The sequence below is a fragment of the Temnothorax americanus genome, unplaced genomic scaffold (assembly GCF_048541705.1).
Source record: "Temnothorax americanus isolate GAGA-0224 unplaced genomic scaffold, ASM4854170v1 Scaffold6, whole genome shotgun sequence".
Taxonomy (NCBI): Eukaryota; Metazoa; Arthropoda; class Insecta; order Hymenoptera; family Formicidae; genus Temnothorax; species Temnothorax americanus.
The window spans coordinates 3996047-4011300 of NW_027509751.1; the positions used below are offsets into that span (position 1 = coordinate 3996047).

General features: G+C 46.4%; 2 protein-coding genes across 4 annotated transcripts in view; one reads left to right on the forward strand and one right to left on the reverse strand.

The window, feature by feature from the left end:
- Positions 1–9058, forward strand: Mnn1 (menin 1). Its single transcript, XM_077420100.1, has 4 exons — positions 1–1210; positions 1521–1831; positions 1924–2063; positions 2221–9058. The coding sequence occupies exons 1-4, from the start codon at positions 646–648 to the stop codon at positions 3023–3025; spliced, it is 1821 nt and encodes a 606-aa protein (XP_077276226.1). The 5' UTR covers positions 1–645; the 3' UTR covers positions 3026–9058.
- A 143-nt stretch (positions 9059–9201) lies between these two features.
- LOC143905014 (signal-induced proliferation-associated 1-like protein 2) overlaps positions 9202–15254 on the reverse strand; it is a 58535-nt gene continuing 52482 nt past the window's right edge. For 2 of the 3 annotated variants that reach the window (XM_077420093.1, XM_077420091.1), the window contains exons 6-14: positions 14706–14917; positions 14129–14370; positions 13948–14054; positions 13553–13787; positions 12922–13296; positions 12391–12657; positions 10700–12199; positions 10347–10547; positions 9202–10271 (exon numbers count right to left, since the gene is read on the reverse strand). In XM_077420093.1, the coding sequence (XP_077276219.1) occupies positions 10019–10271; positions 10347–10547; positions 10700–12199; positions 12391–12657; positions 12922–13296; positions 13553–13787; positions 13948–14054; positions 14129–14370; positions 14706–14917 (3392 nt within the window). In that variant the 3' untranslated portion in view covers positions 9202–10018. The remainder of the gene's footprint in view (positions 10272–10346; positions 10548–10699; positions 12200–12390; positions 12658–12921; positions 13297–13552; positions 13788–13947; positions 14055–14128; positions 14371–14705; positions 14918–15254) is intronic. The other variant, XM_077420092.1, reaches the window with a different exon arrangement.

A 15254-nucleotide genomic window follows, 5' to 3' on the forward strand; every position in this document is an offset into this window, starting at 1 on the left:
TCCTCGCACCACCACCCGATTTTCGGGTGAGCCGTACGCGCCGTACGCACTCCCGTCCCGAGACCCGAGACTCCCGAGCCCGAGCGGAGAAGCGTGGCGGCGCTGGACGGCCACGGCACGACGGCACGGGACACGGGACGGTGTATCGTGTATCGGCAGTACGGCAACTACGGCACGGCACCGTGCAGCGCGTCCGCCAGCACTGGACCAGCAGCGAGAGCGGGCGGTGGACCGTGGAGAGCGTGGCGTGGAGGCGACGAGGTGGTGCGGAGAGCTGAGGTGGCGGAGAAGGAGGAGAAGGAGAGCGGTCGCTGGCGCGGCTCACACGTCCGTGCGTGCGGCGATACGCGAGCGAGAGAAGAGCCGCGAGCCGCGCAACGCCGGGTAAACGTTCACTGGCCGGACAGGAGTAACGCGCGCGCGTTTTCGCCGGACGGAGTCGGCGGGCCCCGACGTGGCCGCCCGTCGCGCGAGTTTCTGTCAGAAGTCGTGCCCCGAAACGCCCGGCGGCTATGACGGGTCTGGGTCTGACACGGGCGTCGTAGATCGGCCGTGAGCCGTCGCCGTCAACGGAGTCGTTGCGCGCGTGTACGCGCGCGGTGTCTCCGACGTTCCACAAGTTCGGCCGGGGGCCCCCCGTACGACATGGCGGGCTTTCGCGACAGGGACAGGGCCCTGTTCCCGATCCGGAGCATCTCCGCGATCGTGCGGATCTTCAAGAATCAGCTGGAGAACAGCGCCGAGCCGGACCTCGCGCTGCTCTCGATCCTCGTCGGCGCCGTCGAGAATTCCCTGACGTGCAACCGCGTCTTCACCCCCCAGGAGAACGCCGTCTACGACGAGCCCAAGCTGCCGCCCGTCGAGCACCACATCGCCGAGGCGCTCTACGCCAAGTTCCACGCGGTAATCAAGGGCGCCGTCGATCTGACCGTCTACGACACCAAGTACGCCACCCGGGAGCTCGTCAAGAAGGTCTCGGACGTGATATGGAACTCGCTCACCAGGAGCTACTACAAGGACCGGGCGCATCTGCAGAGCCTGTACAGTTACCTGACGGCGAACAAGCTCGACTGTTACGGAGTGGCCTTCGCCGTGGTGGCCGGCTGCCAGGTTCTGGGGTTCAAGGACGTGCATCTCGCCATGTCGGAGGACCACGCGTGGGTCGTGTACGGGGAGGATGGTACGGAGACCGCGGAGGTTACGTGGCACGGTATGTGGTTGCCTGATCTTGGACTTCCGACCGTTGAAGATTGAAAGATCGCACGTTAATGAGATGTCCAGGACGAATTTTTTTACAGTACGCTTTACATTTTTTTGGGGGGGCTGTTGGATTGGAGTAATCTTGAATTTAGCTTGTTTTTGAAATTTGTTTCTTTGTTAATGATGTCTCTGTGTAAAATTCTTTGATGTGTGTAGAACGACAGAATTGAATCCCGATCTTTTTCTTGACGCGACCGTTAAGATCCTACACTTGCGACTTTAAAAATCAAGGGTCAGAAGTACGTGCGATTTATTACCAGGTAAGGGAAACGAGGATAAACGCGGGCAACCGGTGGAGCCTGGGGTAGCGTCTCGATCGTGGTTGTATTTAAACGGCCAAGCGATGGTGTGCACTCGTGCTCTGGAAGTGGCTACCATAGTGTCCGCTATAAATCCTAGTCTGAACGGGACTACCGACGCGGCCGAGGTAGCGTTGCTCCAGCAGGAGTTGCTGTGGCTGCTGTATGACTTGGGCCATCTAGCAAAGTATCCTATGGCGCTTGGTAACCTCGCCGAGTTGGAGGAGGCTGCGCCTACGCCTGGGAGACCACCGCCTATAGACCTTTTTCAGGTTTGTGATTCCAACTAAAGTATCGAACGACAATGCTGTTCGTCCGCACATGCGTATGCGTGCGTTATATACCGAACGTAATATTTTTGTAGGAAGCCGTAAGATCGGCGAGGAAATACTATGGAAACGCGCACGTCTATCCCTACACCTATCAAGGTGGATATCTGTACCGGCATGGATCACACGCCAACGCGTTTGCGTCGTGGGCCGACGCCGCGGATGTTTTGCGGAAGTAAGTATCTGACGCATAATTTTTTTCTGCAATCTTTTTTTGCGCGCTCTTGATGCGTTCGCTGAAACTGCGTACCTTTGAACAACGGTAAATATGTTAAACGCTTCGTCGATATGCGGTTTGTTGGCGGTGAGTAATAGAGTTCTATGCGCGACAGATACGATTATTCGCGGGACGACGGAGAAATATACAAGGAATTGCTGGAGATCGCCAACGAATTGATACCGCACGCGGTACGCGTCGACGAGCGCTTATTACGGCAGCCACGTTCCTTCGCGTACCTGCTGAGATTTTACGATGGTATTTGTCAATGGGAGGAGGGCGCCAACACTCCCGTGCTACACATAGGTTGGGCCCGTCCGCTGGTGGGCACGATCTCCAAGTTCGACGCCGGTATACGCGCCCAGGTCGTCATAGAGTGCTACGAAACGGAGGCCAAGCAGAAGGAGGAAACGGCGCACAAGAGGGAGACGAGTCCCGAGGAGACCCTGAACAACAACAACAACAATTACTGTAAGACCAAGGAGAGAGGAAACGCGGCGCGAGATTTGATCAAGAGCCTAGAATCCAAAGTGCCCTCCAATTCGGCGTCGACACATCCCAGTATTCAAGCGCTGACGGCGGCCTGCAGCGAGAAGATACTTAATAGAGATTACCTGCTACAGGGCGGCGGCGAGCCGTTCGTCGCGCCGTCGGACGACGCTCTACCACCGGCGCCCTCCACTTCCAAGGAGAACGTCGAGCCTGAAGTGGTGACTGACTCCGAGAAAGAGAGGCCGAGGATAACGTTGTACAGTCAGAAGATGAAGGGCCTCAAGGATCTGCTGCTCGCGGAGAAGCTCAACACCCACGCGATATCGCTGCAGCTCACGGCGCAGAGCCAGGTACAAATCGGTAAGAAGTCGCGCGGCGGCGACGACGTAGGTGTCAGTCAGCGTCCCAAGAGGACGCGTCGGGAATAGTATAAGATCCTCGACCGACGTTTCGGTATAGTAAAGTATTGAAAGTGCCACCGCGCGCTTCTCTCGAGAGATTAAAACTCTCCGCTCGTGCTCGCCGAGCGGAGGATGCGAGACGCGAAACGGCCAAGCTTATCCGGCGCGGCCTTGCGCAAACCAAGTCATTAAGGTTTACCGACCTCCTCGCTCTCGGTGTCTCCCGCGCCGGGGCGCGGATTCTCCTCGGTTAGACTCCTCCGGAATCTCGACTCGAGAGCGTCGTGATGAATTTCGTGCCGTTTGATTTGAATGAAGCCCTCCACGGTGCTCCTCTCGTTTTGCAACGATGCCGCGAGTTCTTGCGAGACAACGTTTACGTTACCGTCGGGGATATATCGCCGTTAGTACATACATATAGAGTATAAAGTAGGTAATGGAGAGAAAATTTGTAGAAAAGTACAAAAAAGTTTTCCCCCAACTTTTTAAGTTAATAGACGGATAATCGCGAGTCGCTCTCCCGTTGTCTCGCTGAGATCGTCTCAAACTCGTGACTCGAGTATTTTTGTGTCTGTAAATATCTCTCTTGATTCTTCCACAGTGCGTATATGGAGCTGTGACTTGCGGTATAAGAGGGGGCGGAAAGAGTGGAAAAAGAATCGAATATTGTACCTAAATCTGTCTCCGCGGGTAGACCGATCTTTTTTGGAGCACAGTTATTTATTCTACGAATTATATATATACAATTTGCCGATGATAATCGCCGACGAGCGCGCTCGTCGGCGACCGTCACTTTGTCATACGTATATAATCTCTTGTTGCACTCTTATTTATTGATTCACGTTTTTTCTATTTGAGCTATTGCACTATTGATAATTACGATTGACAAGTTGCCGTTAATGTTTTTTACACTTGGTAGTTGAACTTCTGTTAGAATTACGCTTCTACGATCTAGTAAGGGAAAACACATTCCACTCCGCATGTGGTGCAAATTAATTAAGTTCTTATCTTAAGGTATTTTAAGCATAAAAAATTCTCGCTTATTTTTATAACTATTTATTTTCGGAATAATTAATTAATTTTAAGTATCTGTATTTGTAAGACTTTTCTATTTTACTGTTTGTCGAATAGGAGCGTTAGACAGTTCGTCATCCTGATCTTTAAATCTGAACCATCTGAGTGCGAAAGATGATATCGCGTTTTTAGTATTGTTGTCGCAAATCGCGTGTCGTTTGATCCATCAGTCGTGCGTAATCTCTCTTCCGTTTTTAATATATTATAAGAAACGCGTTTGCTTGTCCGGTGATGAGACCTGTGAACTGTCCGTGGCGCTCTCATTCGCGCGCTCTAGAGATTCGTACTCGTTTTGTCTCTCATTCTTTTTAATCCGTCGTGAAAGAAACAGAATGGCGACCCTTACGATCGCACTTCGCGTTGTGACTATGATCATGTTCAGTTAATCGTCGACCCACGCGCAGAACCGATAGTCACGCTTCTTCGGCTATTAATCGCCTTCAATCGGACGCGGCTCTACGATTTAACCTATTATTATTTTTTTTTTTTTTTAATTAATATTCTCTCTCTCCCGACTTTCGCAGGTGATCGATACCCGTCACCTTCGTCCGTAGTACGTAAAACACTGCATTCTCATGCCGGACGCGGCCGGGATTCTTTGACGATGTTTAAAGCGGATTGTTGTAGAGTATGTTGTTGACAGGAATGAAAATATAATGTCCGAGCTGATCGACGATAACTTAATAATGAAGGGCGCTATCTTACTGTGATGCTGAATATATATATATACTATATTATATTATATTATATATATAAAACAAAGTATATATATATATATATATAAATATAATTATACGATTTAATAACCGTAGTTGATAATGAGCGACGCGATACGATTCCGCGAACGCCGTGTCGCGATTTATAAAATTAATTAAACGACCGTAGTATTAACTTTAATCAAGGAACATATATCGGAATACCGATATCGCAATGACAGTCCGTCGCTTGTGGCGCGCGCGTACCAAAATTCACACACAAGATTCTTCTGCGGAAAGAACAATGTTGTATACATCGACGATCGTCTTCGTTGAATTTTTGTTACCGCCTCTCTCTTTCTTTTTGTATGAATTTTGGTATTCTGCTGTTAGCATTGTCTTCTTTCGATGTGTACCGTCACTCATCGAGGCCGAGTTTCACCGGCAGTCTGATTCGCCTAAATCCGAGCAGCGATTTCTTAAAGAAAAAAAAATGGATCCGTGATACAAAAATCCCCCGTTACTCAGATCTAATTAAATACGTAATCATTGATAATACATTACATAATTATGAAATAAATTACATAGTTATAAAATAAATTGATAGTCGCCCGCTTAAAAATATTTGCAAGCGACAGCTCTTGACAGAGACTTCTTAAAACAATCATCTTTCTGATCATGAAATATATAGTCCCATGTACATATGTACCTTTTGTAATATATTCTATATTAATCATGTATAATCTACATATACATATAATCGTTGCTCCGAATTAGTCGCAACCGACTGACTTTGGAAGGCGGCCGGCATTTTGGAAGAGAGGAGAACGAAAATTGCGCGCGTTAACGACTCTCCAGAAACGAACGCTTCGTCCAGAGACAAGACGAGCCTCTGAGATCTCGCGGATCGCAATCGCGATCAAACCTTTCTTTTGTCATACACACACCTCCGTACACACACCTCCTGTTCAGTATTCTTTCCTCGTCCACGATAACGGAGCGTTAAAGACTACAGGGATTATAATGTGCATAATGGTAGGGAATAGTAGGTGAAGATATGGTGCATCAGAACAGTATTTTTGTATTTTAAACGGAGGACGCGCCCTCCGATCGACGATATTATCGGTGATGTTTGCGAGCGTAGGAAAACAGAATGTAACAATCGCCGGGACGACGGCGTTAATTGGCGGACTTATCGTGAAGCATTATACCCTTTTCCGGTTTCTTTCGCCCGGGATATTCCGGGATGTGTGCGATCGTCAATCGCGCGAACCAGGCAAATCTTGCGTGCGGGTGAGACGAACGGCGACTTTGAGAAACTTTCGAAAAAATGACGATGACGAGAACGAAGAGATAAGATCGTCACGCGAGATTCGTCGCCTCTTTGCCAGTCACGTCTTCTCACTTTTGTTCGCAAACGATTGTTCGGAATTGCGATTTTTGCGCACAGGGCGCCCTCGCCCTCATTTCGAGAGTTTTGACGTCGAGATTGTTCTTCGCATTTAAGACGGATCTTTATTAGCGAAATTGATGAGGCACGCGACCTTTAAGGAATCTCTAGTGAAAACAATTTCTTATATTTTCTCAGAAATTTTCTAAGAATTTTTCATATTTTAGATTTATGAACAATTCTGAAAAAAATATGTAAAAATCTGAAATATTTCATTATCTAAAATTCTCTTTCATTCTGAGAAAATCTTGAAATTTTCATAGAAAATCTGAATAATAATATGACAAATTCTGAGGCATTTTTCCACCAGAGATAACTTTTGGATTTGTCTCCAATCAATCAGGCAATTTAGGCAACTCCCTCACGAGTATAATTTTTACTATGTTGCGCTTTCTACAAAATCGCCTCAAAGAAAATATACATCTCCAATTTGTCGAGATAATGTCTCGTCGTTAAAGCTTGACTCGGGATGAAGGCGGGATATACCTCATAGAATGTGAAAATCTACTCGATAGATGGTAGATTAATCTCCGTCTTTTTTATCCGTGCCCTTCTCACTTCCAACTCCGTATTTTACCGTAGGTAGAAAATAGTACTCGCCATAAACTCTTTTCTTCTTTTTCCTTTTTTAAAAATGCGACCACTCGAAGTTGCCTCGCTTTTTATTGTGAAAGAAGGTCGGGATGGAACGATCGACTTGTCCGTAGAATCATTTTATTCGACATTCTATTACGTCAGAGCATATTTTAACACATTATACAATATTTGGTATCGGCCAGTGAGAATTTGTATCGCCAGGAAGGAATATTTTATTATAAGATACGATCACGTTATATTTTGTTACGTACAGCTGAATAAGCAGTGCAAATCAACGAATCATCAATAAAATAAACCAACTGCGAATATATAAAATTTTGTATTAAAAAAATATGCTCTGCGTATTTATTTGTCCGATTTTCTTAATAAACTTTCGACGCGTATTTCCTCGGTTTTCCGAACGATTTTATCTACGATTTTATAGCCACGATCTGGATTGTACCTCGAAGTTCTCTGAACGCAAAGGCCGCTAACTGTCGATCGAATCCATCCGGTATATTTATTTATCTTTGTGTGCCATATATAAAGCCCGCTTGCTGAACGTGCATGATTCATGCTGCATAACTGCGACGACACGTGCCAGCCACGCCGTTGGTTTCCTTATGAATGCTTTATAGGATCGATCAATCCTTTCGTTATGCGCAACTCATTCCGCTTGTTTTCCGTCGTTTCCTTGACACTGGCGCACACTCACACCGAGCCTCTGATGCGAAACGAAATCTCAAATGCGAGTATATATAGTTTAACTTACACGATTAAGAGCCATATTGTTCGCGTTGCTTTCCGTTAGGAATGGCACGTCGGGCTCGTGACACGACATGACGAATCTTCTGAGACGGTACAAATATCCAAAGGATGTTGCAAAAGACGCTCCAGATTGTAAATCGTCTTCTGAACGTCCCTCGGATTTTGCACTGTCGTTCCTATACACGGCTTCAACCGGCAAGAGAACACAATTGGAAATCTTAAAGACTCGCGTTCCCGTCGGGAACGTCGCGTCTGCTCGACTCGTCGTGCTTTCTTAATTTCCATGACAGACGGACGATATGCGATATACTTCGCCGGTTAAAGAGCTCTTGCAACGAATTGAATTCCCCATTACGAAATCTGAACTCCTGTGCAAACAAGTTTTATCAAAATAGCTCTTTGAATATCTACTATTGCGTGCGAATCCTCTTCCCGATCGTTGCACGTCAATCATCTTTTGCGCGTCTGTGAGACGCGCTTTGAGATTTATTCGCGAACGATAACTCATCCAGAGCTTCGTAATGGGGAGATGTATTTCCACGTGAGGGCGTGTTAATTAGAGGTATATAGGAAAAAAAAACGCTACACACACACTAGAGTAAAACTAAGTCCGAGTGTTTAAACATCTCTATGAGTAATTACTCTTGCTATAAGCATAACTTCTCATGTACTTAAGCGAACGAAAAAAAAAAACCGAAGATGAGCCTCGGTGACGTAAAAGCGTTACACGCAGAGCTGCGTGAAATATTACTTCACAGTGTTTCGATTATAAGGCAGTCAAATATTCTCTCGCATAATCACTTTCCTCTCAGAAAGCGCAGTAATCGGGGCGTTCCCTCGGAACGCTAATATACATAGATCTAGAGATTAGAAACGAGCTAATTATCGATACAACACACATTTAACGCATTAAATAATAGACAGCAGTGAGACATGGAAAAAATGGTCCGTGACGCTCGCAAGGATGGAGTAATATTTTGCTTGTCTCTGATTACACCTGATAACGATAAATCGCGTCGAGATCGACGGCCCGGATGCGACGGGCGGTCGTGAACACGAGGAGAGAGAAGAACGAGGGAAGACGGAGAACATCCCGCGCTATTCTTCCGCCAATGCGATTAGAAGGATAGGCGTATCGCGACACTACGACAGCAACAGCCAGTAGCGAGCCGCCGGAATCGCGATATCGCGCGGCAGTAGAAAAAAAAGCCGTAGCTCCTTCTTGTCTTAGGATACAAAACGCATAATCCGATCCCTCGTGAGTCGGCTGGATTCTGACTATTGGTCCGGCGTGTCGAGTATTAAGGGACTGTCGCTGATGCCGGTATCGCGACACGGCGGCGAGCGAGCGTTGTTTTTCGCGTGGTCTCGAACCGAAGGGAGTGTAATCGCAGCTAATTGTTAAACTGACAGAACAGTGAGACAGACAGATCTTAAGGCATCATGGAAATGTCTTGTTTTTTTTTCTGTGGATTACAATAAACTATTTTATTCTAACCGGTGGTAACGGTTCAATCGATCCCTGTCGTCCTATCCACTCCTCTTACGCGTGTACTATACTTCCGTGTTACGTAAAAAAACTGCTTTTAGAACGCTAAAAATATACTCTACGCTTGGTCCTTTCAGGAATGAGGATATCGTTAAAGTACACACATTTCTCTTTATTGATTGACTTACGGTCTTCGGGGAACGTCGCTTTCATTTACATCATGTCGAAATTATGCTTCGTCACTTATTACAAAAAAGAAATTCCTGGCAGGAAGCGCGTTGCTCTCGTGCCGGTGTCCGCCTTTAACGCGTGCGACGTTCTGTATTAACACTCTATAGAAGATTACTATAAAAGGTATAATAAATTACAGAGTTAAAGCGGTCCTTAGCTCGCTAGTAATATTTGGTCATTTGGTCGCTTTTGTAAAATCAAACGTTGATGTTGTTTAACGTAGATTGTCCTCGTACGGATGTGGACATTCAGACGCGTACTAATTACTTCGTCGAATGATCTAGATATATAGTTTCGTCAACGCACGAATCCTTGAGTAGAGGAAACAGTACGATGGTAACTTATATACTTTACAATAGAATAATCTAACGAATCTATATAATACAAAGTGTCGAAAGAGTCGTGAACGATATATTATTTTTCGCTCACGGTTTATGCACACTGACAATCGCCTGTAATTTTCTTCGATCGATGTATCCTACATCTATACGTTTAGGCGAAGGTCGCGTTAATACTGTACTTACAAAGATCGTTCTGCGAGCCGAACGATTGAAATAAACGCTAACCGATCCAACGATCGGATATAAAGATAATTTGTTCGTATTTAAAGAATATTAGCGACGATATGCTTTCATCTTTGTAACTTCTAAGATACTGACAAGAATCAGATAGCTTATTGATTATCGTGTGAAACAATCACCGGGCGATAAAACATTCTAAATTCATTATTATATTGATTATTGATGATCCATCGTTTGAAAGAACCACTCCGTGAAACGCCGGAGTTGCTGCGCGGCTGCGTGATTCTCATCCTTCAGACGGCGATTTTCGTCTTCCAAGGAGAGTCGCAGATTCTCGGACTCCTGCAAACGTCGATTCTCGTCGCGTAATCGGCGCACCTCGTCCTCTAACGAGAGCCGCAGACGCGTCTCCCTCGCCATTCTCAGCTCGAGAGTGGACAGATGAGACTGCAATTCCGAAACGGGATTCCTGTAAAAGATACAATATTTCCCGCTTAATTGTTGAACATCAGCATGCCCGATTAAATACCGCATGTATGCTTACGCGTTTGCATTACATCCTTCTATGAGTCTGTCGTCGGACCATTCTTGAGCATGCTGCTTCGTCGATCTGTTGGAATCCGCATGTTGATTCTTCCAACAGTCCACGTTCGCGTCGTTGTGAGTTTTCACGTCTTTGATCGGCGTTAGATTATTGTGCGGTTTCATGATTGGATGAAGCGGTTTCGTGACGCGCGGCGATAATCTGAAGGGAAATCATTGCGTTATCAAATGAGTCATTTAATTTAGGGACTTTATATTTTTATCTTATTATTTATTATAATAATGTAATAAAATTATATATAATATTTTGTTAGTAAAATTTAGTTTTTCTCAAAATTAAACAATTTTTCGAACCTTTCTTCTTTTGACAATTTATTCTCGCTCGGTGCCGGACTCGAGGCAGTGCTGGCATTCGAGATCACCGTGGCTGGCCTGGCCATCGTCAAGATTACTTCTGACCCATTGTTCCCGTTTTCCTGTCCATTCGCGGGCAACACGCTTAAAGTGGACGTGCTGTTACCGCACAGATTCTCCCTGGACCTGCACCTGTTCTGGATCTCCAACATATTATTGTTCATCTTGTTCGAGTTTTGATTCGGGCTCATCACGCTATTCACGAGATTGTTGTTGACGATCTGATTGTCGTCAGCGATGTAGTCGGGATTGATCAATCTCATCAGGTCCTCCTGCAGCGTGCTAGACGTCAGGTTCGCGGAATTCCGATGCGAGTTCCGCATACCTGGCTTGGGTCGAGGACTCTGATTTCTGGAGCTGCCGCTGGACGGGGTGCGATTGCCGCCGCGATGTTTGTTGGCACGTCGCAGTCTGGGCGACACGCTGCCCGAGCCGTTCGACAGCTCGTCTTCGCTGGGCATCGTAGTCACCTCGGGACAATTGACGTCAGATATCCTCATTTCCGGCGGCAGACTCGCCGGGAAGTCCTTCGACTGTCGGTATTCGACGCTTACTTTGTGAGGCACCGGTCGCTCCGACATGCTGGTCTTCAGGCAGGTGACCTTCTCGCCTACTTTGAAATCGTGCGGCATCTCGTATTTAATGAGGTCTCGATTATGATCTCCATTGCTGTCGTTGTTGTGTTTCCTCTCGTTACCACCGTGCTGACACTCCATCTCGTACTTGGCCAGTTCCACGTCGTACTTGCTGTTTCGCCTCTCGTAAATATCCTCCGAGTACTCATAGCCGATTCTCTTCTCGTGAGCTCTTACGTCGTGCTCGTACTTGGCCGCTGACCGATCGATCACCTTCTCCTCCTGCATCTCGTACTTGGAATTTCTGTCCGGTTTTGTGGGCGTCTCATAGTCGTACTTGCCGCTGGACTGCTCGTACTCGTTGTACCTGCCGAGATTGTTGTTGCTGCCCGACTTTGGCAGACTGTAAACGGGATTGTGCGCCAACGGGAGGGAATTCGAAGGGCCGAGCTTCTGATGGCCGTGATGCTGCACGTCATTCTTGTGGAGCTCCCTTTGAGACGCGTACAGGTTCTCCTGCTTAATCTCGTATCGCTCCTTCTGCAGCTTTACATAATTCGTGGGTACGTGATCCTGACCGCGATGCGCATTGTCTAGCTGCCGCTGATAATTGTCGTGTCGCGCGTTCTCCTGAATCATCTTTGACGACACATAATTGCTCTCCTTCGTGTAATGCTCGTGATTATGCTCGCGATGCTTCGAACCGTCCACGAGTTGTTTAGCGCTGGCGTAATGAGTCTTGTCTTTCTTCTGGCCGGACTTGCTGGGTGTCACGACTTGGTAGTTCTGTCGCACTGGTAGCGGAGGCGGCGTACCGTCCGGGTGATGATTACCGTCTTGATCTTGCGGTTCCAGAAGCTCGTACCTGGAATAAAAAACACTTTGTTTCCCTCCGATTCGTTTACCAAGCGTAAAATAATTTTCTATATTAATCGGATCCGATAAAGACGGACGCGGTATTACACGTTCAACGATCGACAGTTTAAAAAGAAGCTTTGTTAATGTTACGATGAGTCGTGTAAGGATTAATGCGATCTCACTACGTTAATCACTCACCAACGATCATCGGCACTACTGTGTCCGCTACTGCTGCTAGTCATTGTACCCTCCAACGGAAACCGTGGATCGTTGAACGATCTAGAGCTCGATCCAGTACCGTACCCGGAGCTGTTGCTCGATCGCGGCGGGCTGAACGATCGATCGTATCGCCGTTGATGCGACATCGCCGTTTGCTGACTCGGCGTGTTATCCGCGCTGGTTACATTCTCGTAATCCCCTTCGTAATTATTCGACAGGTAATGACAGTTTTGTAGCGTGCAGCCTCTATCGTGTAAGAAGAGGGAAAATCTATTTAATGCTTCGGTTGATTTAGTTACTCTAAAACTTTAACTTTCCGTTAGTTTCACCAGTCTAACTACTTCATTTAAAAGTTGAAACTTGAACTTATAAAAGCGGCGTATAAAAAATTAACGTAAAATTGGTTAAACATAATTTTGTATTCGATTTATTTTACGAAGTAATTAAAAATCGATCGAAAGCTCGGAAAACCGGGACAAGAATATATATTTATAATTTAGGATCCTGTACCTTCGCGGACTTCCGTCGTTGGTCGGCGGTATCACGGTGACGGTAACCTGGGCGCTGGTCTTCAGTAGATCGACCATCTGATCGTGACTTAAGGTCGACACGGCCACCTTGCAAATCTCAACCAGCCGGGAGGCCTGCCTCAGGCCCGCTTGCCACGACAGCCCCATACTTTCGACCTGCGTCACAACGCCGTCAGGCTGAACGTGAAAGCCCAACTGTCCGAGGTTGTTTCTCTTCAACGACAGCTCTGAGGCCGGCGCGCCTTGAGTTACGGCACGCAGCCGAGCCACAATTTCCATTAACTCGTCCCTCTCGCCGTAATCACCGCGTACGTGTATGGTAATGCATTCGCCTTGATGATGATACAATCTTAAACTGAACCGCAAAGCAAAGCATAAATGTTAGGCCAATTAATCGTTCGATTTCCGCAAGCGTTTTTATGACAAACTGGTCGTGAATAATGCGCTAAGTGGCGGTTGCGCGATCTCTAGCGAGCAACTTAAGAAATTATTACGATTGGAAGTTGAAGAACTTAAATTTTTTCATCAACATGTTAAGAAGTTATATTTTAAATTAGTAGATGTGCGTGGTAATAAAGTAACACGACGTATTAAGAATCTAAGATGTTTACCTATTCGTTTGGGCATGCCATCCGAGCACGCTCACGCACGGAGTGACGAATACTATCTGCCTGGAGTGCTCCTCGATCAACACGATGGTGTCTATACTTATGCCTAAATAACAATCGGTATTCTGATTGCTGTCCTCGAGTATGACTTGCCAGCAAATCGCGCCGCGTTGAGACGCGTCGCAAGAGAGCCTTGGTCGCACCGCTGTCTTCTTTTTGCTACTGAAGGAGAGCATCGCTGTTCAACAGAAAGGAAAACGATAAATATCTCAGGAATGTCATTAAAATAATTTCAATCTAATTAAATAAATTACATTTTATATTTAATTAGTTATATGAGATTTTTACTATCGAGTTATAATTCAAAACAAATAGAATTTGCTAAGAGCTTAACGTACAGAACTTCTGGCCGGTGTCGACAACTGTGGTGGTAGTATAATTCGTGACAAGATCCTTCAGATACTCCTGTCTCGTCCTCGTGGCCATTGTGGCGAACTTTTCGGATCTGGCGAGAGACACATGTTCGGTTTCATCAATTTTATCGACATACAAAACTGAGAAAGAAAAGGAGAGACTTACCTGTGAGCCGCATTTTCGGCGTTTATGACCTTCGCCAAGATAAAGTCTGCGAAGGCCTTTCCTTTCGTGAATGTCGCACCCTGCGGAACGGGCGGCCCAAATATGGGCACTTCTTTGCTCCTGGACACCGCCACGCTGTACTGCGTGTTATCGGTGCAAGGATTTACGGCTCGCACGATGATAAACACATGTTGAAACTGGGAGCGTATCCTTCGCGGACTGAACGGTAACGCACCAGGTTCCTGGAGAAGCAAATTATCAATGTGAGAGACCTTATTGCTACATAAAACGTGTGAAAGAGTAAAATCACCTGCTCGAAATATCTAAACTTGAAGAACCGGTATCGTATAGTCTAACGTAAGTACGCGACAGGTATATCGCGATCCCGACTAAATATCCAGCAACGTGAATCACGCGGCGGCGATCGCGATGTCTCACGTTGCTTTTTACGGAGCTGGCACAATAAATCTAGAGAGTGAGCGCGCGTCATATACCCATACCGTTTTGCCGCGCAATCATTATCGCACAATTGCGTAATCGCGGCGGCCTTAATTTACGACCGGTCGTAAAGCCGTACCTGAAAAACTATCGTGACTATGTCATTTCCGATGTGCCTCTTCCTCAGCAGCTGCTGCCGGTTGTTAGGCGTGAAGGGTAGCATGGTGGACACGTGAAAGGTGACTTCCGTCCCGCGATGCGTCGCCGCTACCGCGTGCGTACCCGTCGAGTCGGTTCTGGTGTCCAGTCCGGCCTTGTAACCCTCGAATCCTCGCAGTCTTATTCTTTGGCCTGTCATGAAAACATACAATTATCTCAATTGCCCGGCGCGCAGCGGAGAATCGTCGGTCATCATGGTACGCGTCTTCAGGACGCGCCTGTGTTTGCATATCGAGCGTTATCAATCTTGTTTTCTACGTGGTCACGCACGTTCTTGTATTAAAAGAATACATCAAACATGATCCTATGTTTTCGAGAAAAAAAAAGCAAAATAAACCCGAGAAGCAAGAAACATGGGAGAAATCATTACACATTGTATTTCGTATTTGTATATTGAATAAGCTAAGTTTATAAGAAAAGAAAGAAATATCAAATTTCCTTGAGTCGTTTCTTGTTTTTAGCATTACGT